We start from the raw sequence: 18644 nt of genomic DNA, 5'->3' as shown, positions 1-18644 counted from the left end.
CCCGAGGTCGCCCTGACCGGTGCGGGCGCCGTCCCGCACGCCACTGCCCCCTGGCGGACGAGGCCGAGAGCGCCCTGGCCCGGGGGTTGTAGCGCACCCCTTCTGCCGGGCGGCGCCGGGCGGACCCTCCCTAGGTTGGTCGCCGCCTCTGCCAACTCCCGCGCCCGCCCGGCTCCCTCCCTCCTCTGGCCGTCCGGCCACATCTTCCCCTGCCTGCCACTCGAGGGACCATGTCGCGATTCAGCTGGGGATACGGCGAACACAACGGTGAGCGAGGGAGGGCTTCCCTCCAGGGGGCGGCGGTGGGGACACACCGTGCACCGCTGATCCCGCGCCTGCGAGAAACTTTTTCGTTCCTCTTTAAGATGAGCAGCCTTCCCCAGAGCCAAATGCAGGAAGTAAAGAGGCGACTTAAGTCTTGCGTAGACAGGAGAAGTGTCTTTTGGAGGGTGTCAGTGGGGAGGTGGTGTGTATTAGCCCTGTGAAGATTCCCCCAAGCCCCGGAATCTTCGTGTATGTCCGTTCACTTTCATTAGAAAAGCCCAGGACTTTCCCCAGTAGTAACTACTTGCCAGTTAAAGGCACGGAGATTAGAGCCTGATGACAGACTTTAATGAATGGAGGGCAAGTTTGCTTTCAGTTTTTTGAGTTCATTATTCACAGGAAACAAATCACGGAAAACATTTGAAGCCATACTTAAGAAATTTTAATAACTGAATCACAACCCTGGAGATTGAAGTTGCCTTCTTGGCACCCGAAATACTGCAGATATCTTAATAGCCGTTATTATAAAATATTGCCTTCGTAATTTGCAGTTGATTGACTGGTACTGTTAGCTTCAGGAGGTCTCAGGTTCTTTCTAAAAAAATAAAGTTATGCTTTGGACCGCTTCACTCTTTCCCCCTCTCCCACACTCATCCGTGCAGAGATAGAGGATTGGCAAAGGATTATTCAAATTTTAACACGTTGGCAAAAATGGATTTATTGATAGGAGCGGCAGTAATAATAAGATGTATACTTTTCTTCTATGTACTAAATCATCAAAATAACCATTATTTGAAATAACTGCACAGTGACACCAAGAAAGCCTTATAGTGAATTGGTGTCAAAATTAGATCAGTGAATAATAATAATAATAATAATACTTTCCTTGGATTAACATGCATATTATTGAACAGTACCATATAGTCAAATTTTAGAGAAAGTTTACGTTCACAAAGAAAGCTTTTCAGCTTCATTTCTAATTGTAGCCTTCTTGAGGTTATGATTAACTTGCCAGTTTAAAATGGCAGCGGTGATATTTAGAACTTTAATAATAAAAGGTATAATTTAGGTGAATTTCTAATTTTTGACTCGGACTGTAATTATAATCTCACACTTTGCTAATTTCCAATTTATGTTTGGAGAAAAAAACACAAAAAATTCTTTTAATTTCCCTCTCTGCTGGAATAATTTTAATTTCTGTCATTTCATACTTACTGGGTGTCAGCAGTGCCCTCACTATAGTTAGGAAGAAGGGTATTTTCAATCAATGAGTACTGACTGCTCTTTAGTACATTTATACATTAGAAAATATTGGGGCGCCTGGGTGGCTTAGTCGGTTAAGCGTCCGACTTTCGCTTAGGTCATGATCTCGCGGTTCGTGGGTTCGAGCCCCGCGTCGGGCTCTGTGCTGACTGCCAGCTCAGAGCCTGGAGCCTGTTTCAGTCTGTGACTCCCTCTCTCTCTGACCCTCCCCTGCTCACGCTGTCTCTCTCTCTCCTAGAAATAAATAAAAATATTTTTTTAAAAAAGAAAATATTGGCCCCAGTGAAACCCATCTTCAGAAATTTAAAAAATCTATCTTTGAAAAGCCATTACTAAATAGTGATTTTGTATTTCTGCTAAGAATTGTAGGGCCATTTCCTGGTTTTCAGTGCTTTCTGAGGACAGTGCCTGTAAGTAGATCAACTGTGGCAAAATGCTATTGGAGATGTGTTGTATCCTGACGGGGCAACTTTAGTTGCTGGCTTTCTGTTTAGACTGGCAAAAGCAATGAATGAGCAGAAAAAGGAAACTTAAACAAGGGGTAGTAGCAATGATAAAATGGAACACTAAGAAGTGAGCCATTGGAAGGGGGTACCACCTTCACCAAATACCTAAAAATTCTTCCACTAACCTGTGGTAGTTTTACTGGTTTTGTTTAGGGAATGTGACAATTACTGAAAATTACATATCTGTAGATATTTAAAAGTTCTTGAATTAGTGGAAGAATCATCATATATCGCTACTTAAGAACTGGGTTTAAGTAGGTTTAAAGTTGAATGTTTTGGAAACGTTTTTTAAAAGGGGGCCTGTTTAAGAGGCAGGAAAATGAACCCACTATAGTGGTTAATAAATACTGTTGAGTAATTTATGCAGAGTGGCATTGTTATTATTTTATTTCAATTTGCCTCTGCTTTTCAAAATTATTCTTGTTATAAAGGTCTGGAAACAGGAGAGTAAAGGAATTGGGAGGAGAAAGAAACTCTTTCCTAGTTGGAAAAAAGTCAACAACAACATTTCATGATACCTGCATTACATATTTGAAATCTAACCCTCATTAGGTTGACTCATACTTGGTGGCAGTGAAAAGAAAACTTTTTTTCACTTAAAGAAGGGACTAGATTGTACAAAGAAGAAGTGCCAGAAAGGTAAATGAGAGTACTCAATAAACCAGGAAATGTAATGCCTTCTCTGTATTAAGTAGGCAAGGACTTTTGATGTTCAAGTTGCTTTGAAGTCCAAAGTGTTGGCTTCACATGGAGAAGAGCTTTTAAGTTATGTGAATCGTTATATATTCATGCTTTGACTTTTTGTACCTGATGCATATGTGAAGGAAAGAGCTTAAGCTTTCTCCTTTGCAAAACTGAAGAGTAATAAGGAGCATTAGATTTAGAGATTGAAGCTGTTGAAAATTGCAATATATTTGCATTTCTTGAAGTTTCATTCTAAATCTTTAAAAATATTTGTTGTCAATGACAAATATTTAATTGTCATGCAGTGTCAATAAACATTTCTTTAATGTTTATTTATTTATTTTGAGAAAGAGGGAGAGAGTGTGTGTGCAGAGGGGCGGGTCAGGGAGAAAGAGAGAGAGAGAATCCCCAGCAGACTCCACCCTGTCAGTGCATGAAGCCCCATCTCACAAACTGTGAGATCATGACTGGAGCAGAAATCAAGAGTTGGATGCTCAACCAACTGAGCCACCCAGGCACCCCCAGGCTGTGTCTTTTTCATAAGTACTTGAATCTTGGAGAAATCAAGTTAATGAAGTAGGGAAAAGCCTAGTCAGTAGCCTGTGCGCTACCGACCTGGTGGTAGTTGTATAAATTGCAAGCAGTAGACAATAAGAACCTCTAACCTGTAAAGTGACTACTCACATCTGTAAAATGACTTAGAGGTTATCCTAAAGCTGCAATCTTGCTGTTGATTTGTGGAGGCAGAGCTTGAATAAAATCTTCCAGAGAAATGAACAGTCTAGACAAAGGAATTGGCTGCTTATTGGTTCATATCAGTTCACCAAACATGTGTCTGACTTGGGAACTTGATGCAGTTTTGACTTTTTTGAGTAGAGGATTAGGATGACAATTTTCCCTTGTGTTGGAATTCAAATGTAACATTGGCAAAATAACCAAAGAAGGACCTTCTGAAATGTTCAAAGAAAGAAAGAAATTGTTACCTGACTCCACTGAAGATAATCAACAATATTACATTTGCTGACATGGTGCAGCCATTTTATTTGGATTATACTATGTGAAAAATTTACATATTTCCTTAGTATCCTGTTGCACATTGGGAGTAGCTGAGTTGAGGCCTGGGTGACACCTGAAGACACCAGTGAGTGATAGAAGAAACAAGTAGGGATTGCATTTTTTTAAGTTTATTTATTTAAACTTAATAAATAAGAGAGAGAGAGAGCAGGAGAGGGGCAGAGAGACAGAGACAGAGAGAGAGAATCCCAAGCAGGCTCCACACTGCAGCATGGAGCCTGACACAGGGCTCAAACCTACAAACCATGGGATCATGACCTGAGCTAAAATCAAGACTCAGACGCTTAATCAACTGAGCCACCCAGGCACCCCAGGGATAGTATTTTGAAGAACTGCACCTTTTTCACTACATAGCTTTCTCAGTTCCATTCATTCTTTCATCCCATGAACTTGGAGACCTCTGGCCTACCACAGATCTTTCTTAGAGCTGAGGTTAAATCTCATTGTTTTCCATGATCAATTATGATGTTGTTTTTAGTTTGGTAGAAAGGAACATTTGGAAAGCACTTTTTAAACCTTATATACTTTTTGTCGCAAGGGTTGATTTAATGCTGTAAATGAATTAAGGCAAACCAGGAAGTTTTCATACCTATAAAAGCACCCAGACTTGTAAAAAAAAAAAAAATGGATGCAAAGGTTGTGAGGATAAATATCTTATTTTATTAATCTTTTTTATTCCTTCAACTCAAGCATAGTGGATTGCACTCGATAAATGTTTGGTGAATAAAGTAACATACTTAGTCCTTTTCTTTCGGTCCTATATATTTAAGGCCCTATTCACTGGAATAAATTTTTCCCTATTGCTGATGGGGATCAGCAATCTCCAATTGAGATTAAAACCAAAGAAGTGAAATATGACTCTTCCCTGCAACCTCTGAGTATCAAGTATGATGCAAACTCAGCCAAAATCATCAGTAATAGTGGCCATTCCTTCAGCGTTGACTTTGATGACACAGAGGACAAATCAGGTTGGTGCTTCTTTTTTTTTTGGTGGGGGGTGAGGGTCTTGGGTGACTGCCCTGTGATTTCTTATCTTTCATATTTAAAATACCTATGCACTGTATGTTCCTTATTAATACTTTGCAAGAACTTGTAATAAAAATTTTGTTTGGCTATTTCATGGGATAATGTCTTTCACGCTGTGAATAAGTCATGGACCAGCCAAATAAAACTTTAGTTTATTTGTTAATTTGATAACTAAATGCAGTAGAAAAAGAGAATGTCCTTAAAATGGACATTTAATCCTTCTTCAAGCATATCAACTCCCCAAAGAATGGATGATATCCAATTTAAAGTTAAGATGAGAGAGAAGATTAGAGAGAATCGAATTTTGGAATGCTTCTTAAGGCTTTTGACAAATTACTTTTATTTTTTAGTCTAATATTAAGATGATGTTGTATTTGCTCTATTAATGAAAAATATAGTTATATTATAAAAATCCTAAATTGGAAGAAAGATTTTCACTTATTCACTAATCTCAGATTTAGGTTTATAATAATATCCTGTATTTATGTGATACTATATTGTTAGCAAAAACTACAAGCTCATAAAATTTCTTTCTCATATTTGTCAAATTCATAAAAGATACATTTTCATCAGAGCATTGTAAAAAATACACAGGAAAGATTAACACATGGTATTTTTAACTTTTTGGGGGAGGAGGGACCTCACTTTTTAAAAAATTAATTTATCTAATTTGAGAGAGAGAGAGAGTGGGGGAGGGGCAGAGAGAGGAGGCGAGAGAATCCCAGTTAGCACAGAGCCTGATATGGGGCTCAAACCCATGAACTCTGAGATCATGACGTGCGCTGAAATAAAGAGTTGGATGCTTAACCGACTGAGCCACCCAGGCCCTGGAAGACCTCACTTTTTATATATTGTATCCAATTGTCTTTTGTTTAAGCCCTCAGTTTTATGATTCTGTATTAATAGATATAGTTGATGAAATGGGTACATTATAAATAGTCTATGGCTTCTGAGTATCAGGTTTATACCACCCATAATCATAGTTTGATACTGTTTATGTCTTAAACATAAAAACCTGAGGCTATCTACTCCTGCTGTCAAAATAAGAAATGATTAAATATACGTCACCTAAAACTTTAAGGTTTTATTTATAAATGTAGGCAGCCTTAGTCATAAAAATTTCTTTCTTGAATTTGTTTGATGATGATCTAGGTTTCCTCTCTTCCTCTCCCTTTTTTCTCCCTCTCCCTTCTGTCTTCCTCTCTCTGCCTGTCTCTTTCTCTCTTCCTCTCATTTCCCCTCTACTCTGAGTTAATCCAGGGGAATCAGTTTATGTTTCCAGATTTGACACTTTGTCTGTGACTGGTAGTGTGTGCCGTCTCCCATATGTGAAGGTCTAGTTCCTATCTAGATCACAGTGAAATTACCAGAGTTAATTGGAAATGTCTGTAAAGTACTTTGTGCCCCTCTGAGACAGAAACTACATAAATATGGGTCATGATTCTCATTCTCTTTTCTCAAGATAAATAAAAAGAGAATGTTTCATGGTGATTCTGGGTATTATATCAGTTAAAAAGTAGAAACCACTATAGTTAAATTGTTGTTGATTTTTATTTTTCTTTGGTAAACTATAAGAAACCCAAACTTTATATAGCAAACCATTTTCATTTGAATAAAACAGTTTCCATTTTGTAAAGAAGCCATTCTTGGCCAAAATTAACTCTGAATCCGACCAGCCAGGGTTCAGGGGCACTTGGATGGCTCGGTTGGTTAAAAATCTGACTCTTGATTTTGGCTCAGGTCATGACTTCATGGTTCATGGGTTTGAGCACTGTGTTGGGTTCTGCACTGACAGTGTGGAGCCTGCTTAGGATTCTCTCTTTTCCTCTCTCTCTGCCCCTCCCCTGCTCAAAATAAATAAATGAAAGAAAAGAGAGAGAGAGAGAGAGAAACTACAGGCATGAGACTTTCCTTATGGTCCTTGCAGGGCTTCTTTGGATGGGCAGTTGCACTCCCCATGGTTAACCTCTGGTGAGCCACCCTTTAGAATTTAATAGTCCTTTAAAAAGGGGGTAGGAGGTTATGATATTTTTGGGGTAAGAATTCCTATTGGCCACAGTAGGGGGTAAATAGTAATCTGGCAAGGAAAGACAAAGGCATTCTCACCTTCGCTACTGGCCTCTCTGTAGTCAGGATCTCACCTCTCTGGGAATCTCACCTGACTGGCCCCACAACTCCTCCCGTGGCACCTGGCTTGTCCCATCACACAGCTTCCCACACTGCTCTGTAACTGCCAGGTGGTTCTCTTTCCACTCAGATGAAGACGCCCGGTGGGCAACAGCTCTGTCTTACTCAACGATCTAGCATAGAGCCTTGCATACAATAGGTACTCAGTAAATGTGTGTTTAAGTTAAAAACATTTTTTTTTAATGATGTTTCTTGGAGGACATAGAAAATTGATATGACTGGATGCCTAGGTGGCCCCGTGGGTTAAGTGAAATCAGGAGACTTTAGCTCAGGTCATGATCTCATGGTCCTGGTATCAAACCTCATGTCAGGCTCCTCACTGAGTGTGGAACCTGCTTGAGATTCTCTCTCTTTCTCTCTCTCTCTCTCTCTCTCCCTCTGTCTGCCCCTCCCCAGTGCTCACACTCTTTCAATAAAAAAAATAAAATAAAATAAGAAAATTGATATGGCATTATGGTACAGGATTCATTAGTCTACATAGGTGAAGTCTCAGTAAAATTACAAACCACCAGAAATTAATTAATATTTACCATTTGACACCTAAGTACTTTAAATTATAATTTTTTTAAAGTTTACTTATTTATTTTGAGAGAGACAGAGACAACGTGAGTCGAGGAAGGGCAGAGAGAGAGGGAGAGAGAGAGAATCCCAAGCAGGTACCACGCTGCCAGCAGAGAGCCTGATGTAGGGCTCAAACCCACAAAACTGTTAGATCGTGACCTGAACCGAAACCAAAAGTCTGACCCTTAACTGACTGAGCCACCCTGGTGCCTCTGATATCTAACGAGTTTAAACATTAGTGGATTATTCATTGCTTGAATGTTTTATTATTATTAATATTAATGTTTATTTATTTTTGAGAGAGAGACAGACAGAACGTGAGCAGAGGAGGGGCAGAGAGAGAGGGAGACACAGAATCTGAAGCAGGCTCCAGGCTCCAAGCTGTCAGCATAGAGACTGAGTGGGCTCGAACTCATGAACTGTGAGATCATGACCTGAGTTGAAGTCAGAGACTTAACTGACTGAGCCATGCCATTCAGGCGCCCCTGAATGTTTAATCTTTAAAGGCTATATTGTATTGATTGTTGTATTTCGATAAATGAGAATTCCTGGAATATAGTAAATACTTAATAACTATTAATAACAGGCTGATAATAATAAGAAAGAGTAAATAACAGGACTGTGTCCTTTCCATGTATAAGGTATGTTGTGCTGACATCTTTTATTTTATTTTTTTTTTGCAAATAGTTTATTGTCAAATTAGTTTCCACATAACACTCAGTGCTCATCCCCACAAGTGTCCTCTTCCATGCCCATCCCCCCTCCCCCTGTGCTGACATCTTTTAAAGATGTCAAAAGGAAGGAAGCTAGTTTCTTACTGAGAAAGGCTTTGTAGGAATGAATACAGGTGACATGATGGACTCAGGGCTAATTCTTTAATTTTCACCTCTAGAAATTGTCAATTTCTCTGTTACAGTCTAGTTATTTAGTTCTAGTTACCTGGTTCGAGGTAACTGCCTAAATCACCAAATCAACCAAACTCACAAGATCTAAAATTATACATAGGAAAGAAAATAAAACACAAAAAGATATGGGAGAAAGATACCTCAGTTGTATGATTCCTCCAGGAACCAAGATCTCCAGGAAACTGAATTGGTAACTTGTGACAATGTATATATTACAAAACTTTATTGTAATGATGTTTCCTTCCCTAGGCGTAAGTTCCTTGAGGATAGGGACTCATCGTCCCATACTTAGTATAGGACACAGTTGCTGGTCCTTTGTAAGGTCTTTGGGCTTCTTGAATGAATAAGCAATCAGAGAATAACCTGATGTGCATATGCTCAGGGCAAGAGAAGCCAGACTTCCTAAAGACTTTCCTCGCTCTGTAAAGAATTCAGGCCCCACTGACTGGAAACATTTACCGCTTTGGTGTCTCTCTCATGGTATAATCCTGGCAGATTTGTGTTCTTTGGTTCCTCTTTTCCTGGGGTCCAAGCAAAATACAGATGTTCTGTTCATTTAGCTTTACTTCAGAGAACTGTCTACCACACAGTGATTAGGCTATGGCTTTCATTAGATTCATAAGAACATGTTCTGTAGCGATTCCCAGGTCACATACTCAGTAGGCACCTTATAAACTGAAGTTTACGGAGAAATGCTTCTACAGGTGAGGTCTCTTATTTTATGTTTGTAACATTTACAGATGCGACACTAACCTAGGCACTAGAGATACAAGAGAACAAGACAGATGCTCCTTAAAAGAGAACAAGACAGATGTATCCTAGTGGGATAGACAGTAAATGCATTCATAGACCAGTGTGTCAATTTTTAAATTAAATTTTTTTCTGATGTTGTTGCAAACTTTACTTGTCATGTAAGGCCATTGACGACACAGAAAGTGAGCAGGATTAGCAAATTACTAACAATTTTAAAAAGTCAAATTCAATAGAATAACATATACATTTCTGGTTTTACCACATTGTTGGTCCCTGCAACATATAACAAATGACAAGGATTCTTTTATGAAGATATTAAAAATTTCCCAAACTTTAATGGCATTTACCTCTGGTTTCTTACTCTCTGTAGACCTCTTATATGAGTGTTTTATTTGGAATAGATTTTTTAAAAGTTCTGAATGAAAGGATAAGTGGACTATATATGTATGCCAAGTATGATTTCGGAGAAACGATTACTGTTTTCAAATATAAGATGGAGACAAAAATTATTTGCTCATCTAGGTTACAGAGGAAGGTGAAGGATTTGATGCTTGAAACCACTAACTCATTCTCCTTAAAAATAATTTTTGTTGCCATTATTCATTTTATACTATAGTTATGTTATTTTATTATAGACATCTCAAAGTTAGTGATAAATTAACCTTGATATTTTGACTCACTCTTCCCCATCCTGTGTTTCTTCAGAAGAGCTCTGTTCTAAGAGAATGTTTTCTTCACAAGTAGACATTTGCTGATCATGGTCCCAGTTTGGATATTTTATTTTATTTTAAAGTTTATTGATTATTTATGGAGAGAGAGAGGGAGATAGAGAATCCCAAGCAGGCTCCGTGCGTCAGTGAGGAGCCCAGTGCAGGGCTCACACCCACGAACCATGAGATCATGACCCAAGCTGAAATTAGGAGTTGGACGCTTAACCGACTGAGCCATCCAGGTGCCCCCAGCTTGGATATTTTAATTGAAACACTCACATGTGGAGTCCAAATATGTAGTGTAAGGCAATCTTTGTTGCTTAACTAGCAGAGCTATGCTAATCTGGCGTTAAACCCTGGATACTGAGCAGGCTTTCCAGAGATCAGCCATTTTTCTTGGATGTTTCCCTAACAATGTGTGTTTTTTAGTATGACTTTCTCCTGAGCCAGCTTGTTTGCATCTTCTCCCAAAGTTAATTCCACATTGATTACTCAAGCTCTGTAATCTGCCTTTTATCTGTGAAGGGACTTTATGTTTCAGCTCAGGTCTTATGCTACTGTTGCAAGAAAAAGAAAGGACAATAGAATTGATTTCTTTTCATTTGGAATGCCATTGCATCCTGCTGTATGGAGTCACTTAGGGAAATTTGCCTTTTAAATTAATTTATCCATGAATAATCTTTAAAACTGTTTGTTTAAAGACAAATCAAATGTTTTATTCATTCATTCATCAAATATTTATCATGCATCTCCTCTGTGATAGGTAACATGCTAGGTGATGGGTGCAGCAGAGATCCAGTCTCTGCCCTCAAGAACACTGTCCAGTGGGAGACTCAAAGCACTAACATTACTCTGCTTATTACAGTATAACAGAAGAGCAAGCCTTAGATTCTGATGTAAATGCTTCTTTTCTTTTCTTTTTTTGACAGGGTTTTGGAAATAGTCATCTTTGTTTATTGTAAAAAAAAAATCTGGATTCAAATAAATCTAAGGAAAGCTCCAACCATTCACCCTTCCAGAAAAAAAAAAAGTATTGCATATGCTCATTTTTTTCCCCTTGGTAATTTTGATAATTGTAGAAGTCAAGGAACATCCAGGCCAGTCTCCTAATTAAAAATAGACAGACAGATGAACACAAATATAAACAAGAAAGCTAAAGCCCACAGAGGCTTAAGTGAATTTTGAAAGATCACATAATTCAGTTGCTGAGCTGGGACCATTCCCAAATTTGTGGATTCCAACCACACTAACTCTTAATCATTGATGTTCAACTTCTGCTGAGTCAAACTGAGTAAGGGAGAAATGAGTTCAGTTGTACTGGTTAATAGAGGCAGCAATCTGGATCATTTCTCTCCCACAGAAGAGCTCAAAGAGGGGTGTGCCTTAGGCAAATGTATTTTCCCTTTTCTTCCTTACTGCGTGTGATACCTCTTAACACCTTCTGCTTCTTTTTTTAGTAGACTCCATGCCCAATGTGAAACTTGAACTTGACCCTGAGATCAAGAGTCACATGCTCGAATGAGTGAGCCAGCCAGGCACCCCATAACCTCTTTTCCTTCACATATAAGATGGATCATTTTTGACAAATTTTGAGATCTCTCTCTCTCCGTATCTCTATATGTCTGCCTATCTGAAATCTCTGAAGAGGAAGGTCATTTAAATCAAACTTTTATTAAGGCTACACCTTATAATCTAACACTTAGTTCTACTGGATGTTGATGGGAGATTAGTGATGTGTATGGTGTATCTGATGCTTTCTTATCCCCCCACATCTTTTAAACATGTCCAATGAAGATTAATTAGGAGGCAACAGGTTAGAGCTATGTTTTATATTAAGCTTCTTAATATACTTAAGATATGATTCTGTTGCCAGGAAAGAGTTAATTTTGCACTGTATTCCAGATTTCCCTGGGAAGATAGAATTTAAGTACAGAAGATGTGCTTAGTTGGCCAATGTTTCTAGTAATCCCAACAATAATAAAATAGTAATAATAGTGAACATGTCCAGTGTTCTCACTGTGTGTCAGGAAGTGATAAGTCCTTTGTATTCAACTTTTCTCTTAGTTTCAAAACAGCATTAGGAGGGAGCATTACTCTCCTGAGTTTACAGACATGAAAGCCAAAGCTTTGAAGTTAGAGTTCATGCAAGATTACACAGTAAGAACCTAAACCTAGGTCTTCTCAGTGCAGGAGACTCTTCTTTAACCATAATGCTGGGCTGCTCTACCAAGTTCAAGTGGCCCTCTTTACAGATCACATCCTTATTCAGAGAGGCCGACATTCTCCAATAAACAGACCAATCCCTTATCTTTAAGAACTCCTAAGTTCTTCTACTTTCCAACCACTGTGTCTATTGTGATTTCCCAGATGTTCCGTAAAAATCTGTATTGTAGACTCTCACACCTTTTAAAATGTTTGTTTTCGCTCTTCATATACCTAAAAGTTGTGTTCCTGTCCACAAACTGAATGACACATTTGTAAAAACTTCCTTGGAGGACCTGAGCATGTTGAATAATTCAGGGAGATGATGTGGGTCATAGTAGCATGTGTAAAGAGTATTTTTCTTGCTAACAATTGAAAACGCATTGCCATTTAGTCCTGCGTGGGGGTCCCCTCACTGGAAACTACAGGCTGCGGCAGTTTCACCTGCACTGGGGGTCTGCTGATGATCATGGCTCTGAACATGTGGTGGATGGAGTGAGATACGCTGCAGAGGTAAGCCAGCAGACATAGATTCACAGTTCTGTGTTTGCCGAGGTGATGGAATTTAAGGAACTCAGAGGGCAGCTCTCTTGCCTCCAAATTGATCCTGAGCCAATTAGGTATCTTGGTGTCTGAAATTGCTTTATTCAATCAACATGAGAGTTTTTCGATATGAGAAGCAATCAGTGTGGCCCTTCTGAGTCTTAAACCAACTCTGAAGTTTAGGATTATTGTACTTATTCTAGAAATGAGTAAATTGCAGATTTGGAGAGATTAAGTAATTTATCCAATTAGGAGGTGGGTGAGATGGGTTTAAATTCAGGTCTGTCTGATACCAAATTACAAATCTTTTTATACTATCTATTGTGTTTCCTGAAAGTCCACTATAAAGGAAAGAGAAAGAGACCTTTGATTTGGGCCCAACTGTGTACATATTTGGTCCAGACAGAGACATATGCTAATATCATATTTTGTGGAGGTGATAGTAAATGGCAGAGTTTCTTGTAGGGAAGAAAAAAATAAAGACACAAATTCTGCTAAAGTCTACATTATCTCTATATTTACAGGTATAAAGTGGAATCTGTTATTAAGGTCATTGGTAAAGCATAACAAGATAAAGCATTCATTGACTCTTTAAAAATTCTTTTCAATGTTTATTTAGTTTTTGAGAGACAGAGAGAGACAGAACATGAGTGGGAGAAGGACACTAAGAGAAGGGAACACAGAATCCAAAGCAGGCTCCAGGCTCTGAGCTGTCAGCACAGAGCTCGATGGGGGGCTTGAACTCACAAACTACGAGATCATGACCTGAACTGAAGTTGGCCACTTAACAGATTGAGCCACCCAGACACCCCTCATTGATTTTTTTTTAAAATTGGGAAGTCACTTTTTAATAATTATATTAATTAATAATACTCTACTTTTTCTAATCCTATGTTAAGTGACAAAGCATAATATACTTCAAGTTTTCATACTGTTAAATATTGCTAACGCCCAGCTTTTTCATCATATCAAAATGAATTATTGTCTGACTCAACCAAAGCTATTCATGTGAAAATAATTTGGCTTGTGAGTCGTCTAGATATGAGACAGAGCAGTGTTACCAGGCCAGTAAGGTTTGTCTTCATTTCCTCATGGCTACTAAGCTGTGGAGTATAGACACTCCTTTATAACTCTGCTGTTCAGAGAAATCCAGCCAACAGGACCTTTTTCCAGTTTTGCTCTTCATTCACATGCACATCTGTTCTTTGAGCCTGTCAACCAAAGTGTCCATTTTGTCTACTTAAGACACCTTTGTTTGAGGCCAAGTGCTTAAGGTATGGGACATGCTCTGGGCGCCTGGGTGGCTTAGTCGGTTAAGCGTCCGACTTTCACTTAGGTCATGATCTCGCGGTTCGTGGGTTCGAGCCCCGCGTCGGGCTCTGTGCTGACTGCCAGCTCAGAGCCTGGAGCCTGTTTCAGTTTTTGTTTCTCTCTCTCTCTCTGACCCTCCCCTGCTCACGCTGTCTCTCTCTCTCTCTCCTAGAAATAAATAAAACATTAAAAAAAATAATAATAAAGGTATGGGACCTGCTCTATTTTCAGGATGGGCAAATAAAATGTATAGTCAGAGAGGTCCATGCCAGTGGACAAAAGATGCCAAGAATGTGAGAAGTGGGACTCCTGATTCTGTGTCTCAGTTTATATCATCTGCTGAACAGTTTTCATCTTGCTTTCTCACATTTTGTGTGCTAAATTTAACACATTGTTCTGAATCCTAAAGGCTTTGTGGGGATTGAGCTGATTTTGGATTATTGCTTTGTAATTTTCCTAAACAACTAAGAAAAATTATTCACATTGCTTTATAGTTTTACTTTCTAGTTTCATAAACTTAAATGTACACTCTCAGAGAGGTCTTATTTGAGCTGGCAAGTTGTTTCTTGAAAAGGGGATTCACATCTTGAAATTTTCCAGAAGCTCAGAGTCCTGACTTGCAGAGCAAGAAACATCTTTGTAGACTTTTCTTCTTGAAGGAGATAAAGCTTTGACTGGAATTTCATATATTCTTTTTTTCTCATGTATTCTTTAATATGTTTTTAAGGCTATTTCTTATTTTGTTCATTTGTTCATGAATTCATTCACTTTTTAAGAATTCATTGTGACCCACTACGTCCCCATGTTTGCCCAGCTGACTCGTGCTCACCCTGAAGGGAATGCTAGAAGGAAGTAAGGACAGAGCAGGGAACACTTCCCTGTGAAGAGTCTTCAACCCCAACCTGAAGGATGAGCAGGAATGAGCCAGGCAAAGGGGAGAGACAGCACTGGCCCTGTGCATAGGATCATTTTGAGGAGTTAGGGTGGGAAAGTGCATTCCATAGTTGAAGAACAAAGTGTCTAGTTGGATTAATGCGTGAATAACAGGGAGGCGAGCTGCCACACATAGGGTTGGCAGGGCCAGAGGGCCTGAACTTAATGAGGTAAGTCATGGTAATGATTGTGAACTTCATCCTCTGTGCACTGGGAAGCCACTGACTGGCTTTGAACTGAGAAGTGATCACATTTGCATTTAAAAAATATTCCAGGAGGGGGGGATGGGCATGGAGGAGGGCACTTTGGGGATGAGCACTGAGTGTTATGTAGAAACTAATTTGACAATAAACTATTTGTAAAAAAAAAAAAATAAAAAAAAAATATTCCAGGAATGATTTGAAAATCAATAGGGTTGAAGCAGAGATGGATAAGGGTACTCAGTGAGAAGGGTTTTGGGGAGAGTTACAGGTAAATTGATGACAGTACAGTTAATTTGAGTGCCAGCTGGAATTATAGACTGGAAATATCCCCCTTCAGTGGGATTTGTTGATTAATTTAGCTTGAAGGGGAGTAGAGGAGGGGGTCATTGTTTCTGGTTTGAGACAAGACTCCTGATGAAGAATAAGGAAGTCTGGGTCAGACCTCAGGGTTGGGGGTAGGTATACCATTAATAAATGGTACGTGGTAAGTACTTTGATAGGAACAATATATAGGAGCTGGTAATGTGACTGAGTAGTTAGGACAAGTTTCTTTGTGATTTATACGAATTGAAACTGAATGGCTAAGGAGTCACTATGAGAACATCTAAAGAGCTCTTCAGCAAGAGGGCACAGCAAAGACAGGCGACCCCAGGCAGGAATGAGGTTGGCATGTCTAAGAAGCAAAAGTCTTTGGCTTCTGGGATTGGAATTAATGAGGGAGAAGTTATAGGCCATGTGGTGGAGAGGCAGGCAAGGACCATGCCTTGTCACAGTTTGTGGGGCATGGTGAGAAATTTGGGATTTATCCTCAATGTATCAAGACAAAGACGATGGAAGGTTTTGAGCAGGGGAATGTCATATTCTACTTTATATTTTATAGAATAGAACTAGCTGCTATGTGGAGAAGAGGTTGGGCTAAGGTTGAAACAGGGAGACAAACATAAAGGTTATGGAAGTAGTGCAAATGAAAGACGATGGCTTGGGGTGTGGGTGTGGTGGAGATGAAGAGAGCTAGATGCATCCATGATGTGTTTGAGAAGCGAAGTCAGTGGGACTTGGCAATGAAAAGGATGGATGACAAGACTGAAGGGAGAAAAGAGAGAGGTCTAGAAACACTCCTAAGATTCTGGCTTGAACAAACAGGATCGTTCTGCCATTTACTAAAATGGGGAGGTCCAGGGAGAAGCAGGTTGTAGAGAGAAGTTAACTTTCTGTTTTGCACATGTTAAGTTTGAGGGGTCCATTAGATAGATGTCCTAGGCTCATGTTCAAGAGGGCTGATGGGTGCAAACGTAGAGTTTAGGACAGAGGTCCAGGCTGGAGCTGGGAATTACTTAAATTTGGGAATCACTTAATTTTGCTTTCAGATTCAAAAGAGTCCCTTTGTGCTGAGCCGTAGATAGGATTCTAAAGTGTTAGTTTTTCCAGCCACTTTTGTACCTAATTTTGTGATTATCATTGAGTTGTACCCTCTTAAAAAATAAAAAGCAGAAGAAAAGAAATGAAAAGAAAACCATTTAAAGTGTACCATATGAAAACTTAACTTGAGGTCTACTCTGATGATTTGTGACCATTATAGAGAGATTAAAGTGATCTAAATCAGGAAAAACCATATCCCAAGAGTTAGGCATCTATACAAAGTAGACTAATAACCCACTCCATATTTAGAACTTCATCTGATTCCAACTTGTGCAGATTATATAGTAAGCATATTAAATATGTAGCTGATAGTAAAACTATGATTTTAACACTAATGGCAATCTTGGGCATACTAAGCATAATTGACATATCAGTAGTATGCAGATAAAAATCCTAAAGTTGAATAATACTATTATTTAGAAATTATTTTCCAACAGAAAAGAATCTGCTCATTTCCATTTTTGTAGTGCCTAAGACTTCTCTCAAATCACCAAAGCTGTTGTTAGTCAGGAAATGTGAGTTTCCTATTTGTTTGAGTTTTAATTCAAATACAAATGCTAATACAAGTGATAACAGTTCCTATGAAGATGTTTCTACCAGTTAGGCAAGGTGTGTGGGAGAAAGACTTGTTTAAAACGAGTTTTGCTCCTCTAGTTTCCCAGGATATTCTAAATATTTGCTCTCTTTTAACCAGCAGAAGGAATATATAGATTCATTTCTCTTTACTTACATATTCATTTTCTAGTCAATTGTGGTTGTGAACCTAAAGAAGTCATTTCACATCTTTCTATCTCTTTGGTGTCATCTCTTACTAAGTGAGCACAGATTGGCACAGAGCCATTTAAAACAACCTTAATGTTCTTTTCAGCCCCACCCTTCCAGTGGAATGTGAGCCAAATGAATTTTGTTTCATCATCTAGTGTTTTCAGGTTTTGTTCCTCCTCCAACTATCTCACACCAGCCTAGAACATAGCACCACTGGAATAACTTTTTTTTTTAATGTTTATTTATTTTGAGAGAGAGAGAAAGAGCAAGGGAGGGGCAGACAGAGGATTAGAAGTGGGCTTTGCGCTGAAAGCAGAGAGCCCAATATGGGGCTCAAACTCATGAACTGCAAGATCATGACCTGAACTGAAGTCAGATGCTTACCCAACTGAGCCACCCAAGCCCCCCTCCCCCCCTTTTTAAAATTTAAATTGTATTTAGTTAACATACAGTGCAACATTGGTTTCAGGAATAATATTTAGTAATTCATCACTTATGTACAATACCCAGTGCTCATCACAAGTGTTCTCCTTAATACTTATCACCCATCTAGCCCTTCCCCCTTTATCAACCCTCAGTTTGTTCTCTTTTTAAAACTCTCTTGTGGTTTGTTTCTCTCTCTTCTTCCCCCTCCTCCACCCTTTCCATGTGTTCATCTGTTTTGTTTCTTAGATTCCACATATGAGTGAAATCATGTGGTATTTGTCTTTCTCTGTTTGACTTATCTTTCTTCTCAATATATTCTCATTCCATCCATGTCCTTGCAAATGGCAAGATCTCATCCTTTCTTTTTTTTAAAATAGTTTATTGTCAAGTTGGTTTCCATATAGTACCCAATGCTCATCCCCACAAGTGTCCCCCTCATGCCCATCACCCCCATTCCCCTCCCCCTTACCCCCATCAGCCCTCAGTTTGTTCTCAGCATTCAAGAGTCTCTCATGGTTTGCCTCCCTCCCTCTCCCCCCCACTATTTTTCCCCTTCTTCTCCCCCATGGTCCTCCATTAAGTTTCTCCTAATCGTCCTATATGTGCAAACATATGGTATCTGTCCTTCTCTGCCTGACTTATTTCACTTAGCATAACACCCTCAAGTTCCATCCATGTTGCTACACATGGCCAGATTTCATTCTTTCTCATTGCCATGTAGTATTCCATTGTTTAGGTAAACCACATCTTCTTGATCCATTCATCAGTTGATGGACACTTAGATTCTTTCCATGTTTTGGCTATTGTTGAGAGTGCTGCTATGAACATTGGGGTACATGTGCTCCTATGCATCAGCATTTCTGTATCCCTTGGGTAAATTCCTAGCAGTGCTATTGCTGGGTCATAGGG

At 39.2% G+C, this 18644-nt stretch overlaps 1 protein-coding gene across 1 annotated transcript in view; it reads left to right on the top strand.

Moving 5' to 3' along the window:
* Positions 1-97: 97 nt before the first annotated feature.
* CA13 (carbonic anhydrase 13) overlaps positions 98-18644 on the top strand; it is a 36916-nt gene continuing 18369 nt past the window's right edge. The window contains exons 1-3 of the mRNA XM_039253469.1: positions 98-267; positions 4562-4759; positions 12530-12648. Coding sequence (XP_039109400.1) covers positions 231-267; positions 4562-4759; positions 12530-12648 — 354 coding nt within the window. The 5' untranslated portion in view covers positions 98-230. The remainder of the gene's footprint in view (positions 268-4561; positions 4760-12529; positions 12649-18644) is intronic.

The sequence above is a fragment of the Hyaena hyaena genome, unplaced genomic scaffold, assembly GCF_003009895.1.
Source record: "Hyaena hyaena isolate Hyena2069 unplaced genomic scaffold, ASM300989v1 scaffold_454, whole genome shotgun sequence".
Classification (NCBI taxonomy): Eukaryota; Metazoa; Chordata; class Mammalia; order Carnivora; family Hyaenidae; genus Hyaena; species Hyaena hyaena.
The sequence above is the reverse complement of the archived record's forward strand: the minus strand, read 5'-3'. Positions and strand labels throughout refer to the sequence as shown.